Source organism: Gorilla gorilla, chromosome 2 (assembly GCF_029281585.2).
Source record: "Gorilla gorilla gorilla isolate KB3781 chromosome 2, NHGRI_mGorGor1-v2.1_pri, whole genome shotgun sequence".
Lineage (NCBI taxonomy): Eukaryota > Metazoa > Chordata > Mammalia > Primates > Hominidae > Gorilla > Gorilla gorilla.
Window position 1 is genome coordinate 126,338,062 of NC_086017.1, and position 9,092 is coordinate 126,347,153.

A 9,092-nucleotide genomic window follows, 5' to 3' on the forward strand; every position below is an offset into this window, starting at 1 on the left:
TACGCAGACAATGTTTCTAGAATTATTAACCCATACCTCCATGGGCACAACTTAATTAACTAGAGTATAGTGCTTATGTGAAGTTTCTTTTGCCTATAGTCTTAGAGACTCCACTCCTTTTCAAAGTTGCTTCCTCCCCCCCCAATCCCTACCCTTTCTCCTTCAGTATGATACTTTCATACATTTGTACAGTTAGGTCCTCTTTCACAGTCTGCATTGCTTTATGAGATCTTCTGACCTTGTAAATAGTGTTTAATTTGCATAACATTCACTCTTTGTGCTATAAAGTTATGAAGGTTTTGAAAGAGAGTGTCTGGCATCATATAGAATAGTTTCACGCTGTAAAAATCCCCTCTCCTGGAACCGCCATCTTCCAGTAATTCGCCAAAATGACGAACACAAAGGGGAAGAGGAGAGGCACCCGATATATGTTCTCTAGGCCTTTTAGAAAACATGGAGTTGTTCCTTTGGCCACATATATGCGAATCTATAAGAAAGGTGATATTGTAGACATCAAGGGAATGGGTACTGTTCAAAAAGGAATGCCCCACAAGTGTTACCATGGCAAAACTGGAAGAGTCTACAATGTTACCCAGCATGCTGTTGGCATTGTTGTAAACAAACAAGTTAAGGGCAAGATTCTTGCCAAGAGAATTAATGTGCGTATTGAGCACATTAAGCACTCTAAGAGCTGAGATAGCTTCCTGAAACGTGTGAAGGAAAATGATCAAAAAAAGAAAGAAGCCAAAGAGAAAGGTACCTGGGTTCAACTAAAGCGCCAGCCTGCTCCACCCAGAGAAGCACACTTTGTGAGAACCAATGGGAAGGAGCCTGAGCTGCTAGAACCTATTCCCTATGAATTCATGGCATAACAGGTGTTAAAAAAATAAATAAATAAATAAAGGACCTCTGGGCTACAAAAAAAAAAAAAAAAAAAAATCCCCTCTCCTTTATCTATTCAGTCCTTTCCTCCTTCCCCCAAACTCCTGAAAACCAATGGTCTTTTTACCATCTCTACAGTTTTGCCTTTTAAAGAATGCTATAAAATTGGAATCTTAAATATGTAACCTTTTCAAACTGGCTGTCTTCACTTAGCCATATATATTTAGGGTTTCCCCATGTCTTTTTATGTCTTGATAGCTCACTCCTTTTTATTGCTGAATCTATAATATTCTGTTATATAGATATACCATAGTTTGCTTTTGTGTCGATTCACCAATTGAAGGACATCTTAGTTAGTAATGGGTTCTCGTACTTATGAATAAAGTTGCCATAAATATTTGCAGGCAGATTTTTGTGTGACCACAGGTTTTCAAATCAGTTGAGTAAATATCTAGGAGTGGAATTGTTGGATCTTATGGTAAGATTAGGTTAAACTTTGTAAGAAACTGCCAAACTGTCTTTTAAAGTGGCTGTGTCATTTTGCATTTCCATCAGCAATGAATAAAAGTTCCTGTAGCTGCACATCCTCACTAGCATTTGGTGGTGTCAGTGTTTTGTTATTTTAGCCATTCTAATAAGTGTGTAGCAGTGATTCATTAATGTTTTAATTTGCAATTCCCTCATATACGATGTTGAACATCTTTCTACATGCTTATTTGCTATCTACATCTGTTCTTTTGTAAAGTGTCTGTTCAGATCTTTTGCCCATTTTTAATTGGGTTATTTGTTTTTTTATTGTTGAATTTTAGTATTTCTATTTTTATTTTGGACATAAGACCTTTACCAGATATGTGTTTTATGAACATTTTCTTCTAGTATGTGGCTTGTCTTTTCATTCTTTTAACAATATCTTTCATGGAGTAGAAGTTTTTGGTTTTAATGAAGTCCAACTTATTATTTGTTTTTCTTCAGTGGATCATGCTTTTGATATTGTGTGTAAAAATTCATCACCAAGCCCAGCGTTACCTACATTGTCTAAATGTTTCTTCTAGAAGTTTTACAAGTCTGCATTTTACATTTAGGTGTATGATCCACTTTGAGTTAATTTTTATGAAAGGTATAAACTGTGTAGATTACTATATATATATTTGCAAATGGACATTTAGTTGTTCAGCACCATTTGCTGAACAGGCCTTATTTTCTCAATTAAAATAGCTTCCTGGCTTTGTCAAAGATCAGTTGACTATATTTGTGGTGGTCTAATTCTGTAATCTCTATTCTTTTCCACTGATCTATGCCCCTATTCTTTCAATGGTCTAAACTGTATTAATCACTATAACTTTTATATTGAGTCTTGACATCGGTTAGTGTCAGCACTCCAACTTTGTTCTTCTGATTCTGTTGGGTATTATGGGTCTTTTCCTTCTCCACATAAACTTTATAATCAGTTTGTTAATATCTACAAAACAGCTTGCTAAGATTTTGATTGGGATTGCGCTGAATATGTAGGTGAGTTTGGAAGAATTGATATCTTAATAATGTTGAGTCTTTCAATATGTAAACATGGAATACCCCTCTATATGTTTAGAGCTCCTTTGATTTCTTTCATCAGAATTTTATAGTTTCCTATGTATAAATATTGCATATATTTTGTTATATTTATACCTAAGAATTTCAGTCTTTTTTTAGTATTTTAAATGGTATTGTGTTCTTAATTTCAAATTACAATTGTTCACTGCTAGTACATGGGAAACTTGTGTATATTAAATTTGTATATATTAAATATTTATTCCAAGACTTCTTATTAGGTCCAGGCTTGTTTGTTTTTTTAATTTTTTGAGATTTTCTACATAGAAAATCATGTCATCTGGAGGCAATAACATTATTATTTCTTTCTTCCTAATTTGTATACCTTTGGTTTCCTTTTCCTGTATTATTGCACTGTCTAGAAATTCTAGTATAATGCTGAGTGAGAGTAGTGAGAGGAAACATCCTTGCCTTTTCCCAATAAGAGGGAAAGCCTTCAGTTTCTCATCATTAAGTGTGACATTACTTGTAGATTTTTGGTAGATGTTCTGTATCAAGTTGAGGAAGTTCTTGTCTATTCCTAGTTTGCTAAGAGTTTACATAATGAATAGATGTTGAATTTTTGTCAAATGCTTTTTCTAGGTGAATCAATGTGATCATATGTGCTTTTTTCTGTAGCATGTTGATGTGGCAGATCACACCAATTTTCCATGTAATTTTATCAATATACAATTTTCAGATGCTGACCAGCATTCCATACCTAAAGTAAACTTCTCTTGGTGATAGTGTAAAATTTTTTTTATTCATTGTTGAATTTGATTTGCTAACATTTTGTTGAGGACTTTTGCATCTATATAGGTCTATAGTTTTCTATTTGTGTCATGTCTTTATTTGGTTTGAGTGTTAATGTAATGCTTGCCTCATAGCATGAAATAGGTGTGTTCCCTCTGTTTCTAATTTCTGAAATAGATTGTAGAGATTTGGTATCATTTCTTCCTTAAACATTTGGTAGAATCCACCACTGAAGACATCTGGGCCTAGTCCTTTCTGTTTAGGAAGATTATTATTTATTGATTCAATATTTTTAATAGCTATCTTCTTATATCTATTACGATGGTCTATTTCTCCTTCTTTTAGTTTTGTAGTTTGTGTCTTTCAAGGAATTGGTCCATTTCATCTAAGGTATCACATGTGTGGATGTAAAATTATTCATAGTATTCATTTTCAATCCTTTTAATGTCCATAGGATCAATAGTGATGGCCACTCTTTAATTTCTGACAGTAATAATTTATGTCTTCTCTCCTTTTCTCTTGGTTAGCCTTACTAGATGTTAAAAAACAAATTTTATTTTGTTGATTTTGTCTATTGTTTTTCTGTTTTCAATTTCCTTGATTTCTGCTCTAATTTTTTCTTCTGATTGTTTTGGGCTTAAGATACTCTTCTTTTTTTGTTCTTAAAATGGAAACTTAGACTGTTAATTTGTTATTTATTTTCAAATGTTTTCATTTAATGCTATAAATTTTCCTCTATGTACTGCCTTCATCACATCCCACACATCTTAATGTTTTATTTTCATTTACTCCAAAATGTTTTATAAGTATCTTTTGAGATTTTTTCCATTGATCTATCTGTTATTTAAAAGTATATAATATAATTTCCAAACATTTTGGGATTTTTCAGCTATCTTTCTATTATTGATTTCTATGTTGATTCAATTAAGGTCTGAAAGCATACTTGTATGATTTCTATGCTTTTTAATTTGTTAAGGTGTGTTTTATAGCGCAGAATGTGGTCTATCTTGGTGAATTTTCTATGTGAGCTTAAGAAGAATGCATATTCTGTTGTTGGATGGAGAATTCTATGAAAACATCTGTTAGATCAAGTTGATTGATAGTGCTGTTTGGGTTAACTCTATCTTTACTGATTTTCTGCCTGCTTGATCTACTAATTACTATAAGAGGAGTGTTGACTCTCTAGCTATGATAGTGGATTTGTCTATTTCTCCTTGTAGTTCTGTCTGTATTTTCCTCGTGTATTTTGATGTTCTGTTGGGTACATACACATTAAAGATTGTATGCCTTATTAGGGAATTGACCCCTTTATCGTAAGTAATACATCTCTTTATGATAGTTTTCCTTTTTCTGAAGTCTGCTTCATCTAAAATTAATATAGGTAATCTCATTGTCTTATGTCTTTCTCCACCCCTTTATTTTTTACCTATTTGTGTGTTTATATTTAAAGTGAATTTCTTGTAGACAGCATGTATAGTTGTAGCTTTTTTATCCACTCTGACAATCTCTGTCTTTAAGTGATATACTTAGACCATTCACATTTATAGTGATTATTGCTATATTTAGATTAATATTTGCCATGTTTATACTATTGTCTATTGTTTGCAGTTTTTTGTTTCTTTTTTTCCTCTGTTTTTCTGCCTTCTCTCATTTTAATTAAGCATTTTATATTATTCCATTTTCCTGTTTCTCTTAGCATATAAATTATATTTCTTTCAAAAAATTTTAGGGCCAGGTGCAGTGGCTTATGCCTGTAATCCCAGAGCTTTGGGAGGCCGAGGCGGCAGATCATCTGAGGCTGGGAGTTTGAGACCAGCCTGACCAACATGGTGAAACCCCGTCTCTACTAAATATACAAAAATAATTAGCCAACTGTGATGGAGCATGCCTTTAATCCCAGTTACTCAGGAGGCTGAAGCCGAGAGGCAGAGGTTGCAGTGAGCCGAGATCACACCACTGCACTCCAGCCTGGGCAACAGAGCGAGACTCCATCTCAAAAAAAAGAAGAAAAAAAAATTTAGTGTTGCCTGAGAGTTTGTAATATACATATACAACTACTCTAAATAGACCTTACAATAACACTATCCTGCTTCACAGATTATGCAGGTGCCTTTTAATTAAGTAGTCTCAATTCCTCTCTCCCATCCCTTAAGAAATTAAAATTATTTTTGCTTATCAATGTACTATAATTAGACAATACATTGTTATTATTTTTAATAGCTATCCATTAGATTAATGAAAGATAAGAAAAATAAAAGCTTTTAATCTACTTTTATTTCTTCTCTGAGGCTTTTTTTTTTTTCTTCATATTGATCCAGGTTCCTGATCTATATCATTTTCCTTCTCCCCAAAGAGCTTCTTTAAATATTTCATTCAGGGTAGGTATGCTATCAGTGAATTCCCTCAGTTTTTATTTGTTTGAGAAAGTCTTTATTTCTCTTTCACTTTTAAGGGATAGTTTCACTGGATACAGAAATTTAAGTTATTGGTTTGATTCTTTTAACTCTTTAAATTTATTCCACTCTCTTCTTGCTTGCATGGTTTCTGATGAGAAGTCTGATGTAATATTTAACTTCTTTCCCTCTAGAAGGAAAGTGTTCTCCCTATTATCTTGGTGTCTTTTAAGATAGCCTCTTTTTCTTTGATTTGTCTGCAGTCTGCTATATGTCTGGGTGTAGACTTTTTGGTATGCATTCTCTGTGTTCTTTGAGCTTCCTGGATCTGTGGTTTGATGTCTGTCATTAGTTTGCTAAAGTTCTAAGCCATTATTACTTCAATATTTCCTCTTTTCCACTGGTATTCCAATTATGCAATTTTATATCTTTTGAAATTGTCCCATGGTTCTTGGATATTCTGTTCTATTTTTGTAAAATTACTTTTTCCTTTTGTATTTTAGCTTCAGAAGTTCCTATCAACATATCTTCAAGTTCGCTGATTCACTACCAGGCTATTCCAGGCTACTAATGATCCCATCAAAGGCATTCTTCATTTGTGTTACAAAGCTTTCTCTTCCTCCTCCTCCTCTTCCTCCCCCTCCTCTTCCTCCTCCTCTTCTTCTCCCTCCTCCTACTCCACCTTCTTCTTCTTATTATTATGATTTCTAGTGTTTCCTTTTGATACTTTCTTAGAATTTCCATCTCCATTATGGTATTACCAATCTGTTTCTGCATGTTGTCTACTTTTTCCATTAAAGCCCTTAACATGTTAATTATACTTATGTTAAATTTCCTGTCTGATCATTACAAAACCTGCGTGAATCTGGGTCTGGTTCTGATGCTTTCTTTCTCTCTTCAGACTGTACTTTTTCTTCCTTTTTAGTATGCTGTATAATTTTTTGTTTAAAGGCAGACATGAAATATGGGGTAATAGGACAGGAACTGAAGTAAATAGGCCTATTGTGTGAAGCTTTATGTTAATTTGGTCAGCAGATAGGCTGTTTTAATATCTGCCATAGCTGTAGGTTTTAGGAGATTCAAATTTTTCTAGTGTCCTTATTTTTTCTTCCCTGTTGTCTTTAGATTTGCCTAGGAATTCCCTCTTAAACCTAGTCTGAGCCTTGCAGCTCTTTCAGCTATAATCCATTTTATTACACTAGAGCCCTGTTGATGAGGTGGTAAGGAGTGAGGAAGAGGAACTATTCTACATGTTATTATTAAATTTCAGTCTTATAGGGTGCCTGTGCCAATGCGCTGTAACCTTCAAAAATATATTTTTTCACCCTCAAACCTTTATGTAAGACAAGAAGACTAGATGAAGTTGAATTTTGGGGAAAAGTCTCTCTTTCAGCTGAGATAGGCTTCTGATAAAGTCTTTTTCACTGCAAACTTTCGGTTGAGATAGGCTTCTGATAAAGTCTTTTTCACTGCAAAGTAGGTTCTGTGATGGAGAATGCCCTTTTCCCTTTCCCTTACCAGAGAAATGGTAATTTTTTTTTCTTGGCTCATCACCATGAGAACATGATAAGGTTCCTTGAGGTATAAGCCCATTAAAGTATGGGGGCCTCCCTAAGACTGAAGCTTCTAGGAATTTCTCATTTTCATGATAGTCTACTCTCAGCCTCCAGCAATTCATCAAAATTACAATTTAAGCATTTCTACCGGTGACTGGCTCCAGTGGCTCCTACTCCATATAAAATACTCTTGGCTGTAATTCTCTGTAATTTCCTGTCTCCCCAGTTTTCAGGATGACAGCTTTCCCAGTGACTTGTGTGGGGGCTCAGAAGATAATACCCCATAATAAAGGCTTCAGAAGCAGCCTCAGAAGCAAAAATTTTTCTCTGACCTTCTCCTGCCCTGCTGTTTCTAGGTCATATTCTCCTCCAAGGCTAGCCATAGAAACTAGAATCCTCTTCTCCAAGACAGATCATAGAAACCAGAACCCCCTTTCCCTATGGCCAGCCATAAAACCTAAAAATATTACTCTAATTTTTCCTCTGCCTTTCTGCGTAAAAACTGGCCATAAAGAAATTATCTGACCTATCTTGTTTGACTATAGGTCTAAGACCCTCATTCCAGAGAGGGTCTTGCCTCATACCCAGAAGGAAGGAACACATGCTCAGAGAGGCCGGGAAGAATCAGGATAGGCAGGCCTTGCTGAGTGTCCCCACTCAGTCTATTAGCATTACAGCACACCCTTTTTGTCCAGTCATATTTCTACATGCTGTCTATACTTTGTTGAACCTAAGCATAAAAATGGACAATTTCCCCTGTATCTTTAGGTTGTCATTCTGAAGGCTCCCACATATGCACTTTAAATAAATTTGTATGCCTTTTCTCCACTTTCATGAATTGATGTACAACCATCCTTCACAGGGCCAAGTCTTGGCTCCTAGACTTCAATTCTTTGATAGGCCTGCCCAAGAACAGTTATTGATTTTCAGCTGTTTCAGCTTTTCTTATGTTGCAAGGACAGAAGTAACAATTTCGAAGCTACTTATGTGTCAGAGCTTTACTCCATTTGGTATCTCTCCAAGACTTCAGCACAGTGTCAAGTGTTAGCAAGGTTTGTTGAATGTGTAAGTTAGTGGATAAAATAACACAAAGAAAGGAGAAATGCTTGAGGTTATGAGTACCCCATTTATCCTGAAGTGTATGCATTATATGCCTGTATCAAAATATCCCACGTATCCTATAAATATATAACCTATTATATACTCACAAAAATTAAAAATGTAAAAGAACGTAGAATAACTGTAGTTCTCTATTATTTTCAAAACTTCTTTTGTGTGGTCTGAATTAGAAAACAATTATACCAGGTAAAAACTAGATCAGATTTTAAGAATAAGTTTTTTTTCAAAATATTTCCATGGCATTACATACAAGTCTCCTTTACTCTTTCACTTGTCAAATATTTATTGTATGTGTATTATATACCTCTATTGTTCTAGGTGCTAGGGATGCAGCAGTGAGCCAGGCAAAGTTCCTACCTTTACAGACCTTATAGACCACTGGGAGATACAAATAATAAAAACAAATTAGGGAATATATAATGTAATTGCAGAAAGTGATCATTTTAATGAAGAAGTTAGGTTGCCTGTTCACTCTGACGGTAGTTTCTTTTGCTGTGCAGAAGCTCTTTAGTTTAATTAGATCCCATTTGTCAATTTTGGCTTTTGTTGCCATTGCTTTTTGTGTTTTAGACATGAAGTCCTTGCCCATGCCTATGTGCTGAATGGTATTGCCTAGGTTTTCTTCTAGGGTTTTTATGGTTTTAGGTCTAACATTTAAGTCTTTAATCCATCTTGAATTAATTTTTGTATAAGTTGTAAGGAAGAGATCCTGTCTCAGCTTTCTACATAGGGCTAGCCAGTTTTCCCAGCACCATTTATTAAATAGGGAATTGTTTCCCCATTTCTTGTTTTTGTCAGGTTTGTCAAAGATCAGATGGTTGTA

At 34.6% G+C, this 9,092-nt stretch overlaps 1 protein-coding gene across 1 annotated transcript; it reads left to right on the top strand.

Moving 5' to 3' along the window:
* The first annotated feature begins 365 nt into the window (after nt 1-365).
* LOC101137537 (large ribosomal subunit protein eL21) lies at nt 366-916 on the top strand. The gene is given in 1 exon segment (XM_019022861.4): nt 366-916. A coding segment is annotated over 1 exon segment (483 nt). The 5' UTR covers nt 366-389; the 3' UTR covers nt 873-916.
* The last annotated feature ends 8,176 nt before the right edge of the window (nt 917-9,092 follow it).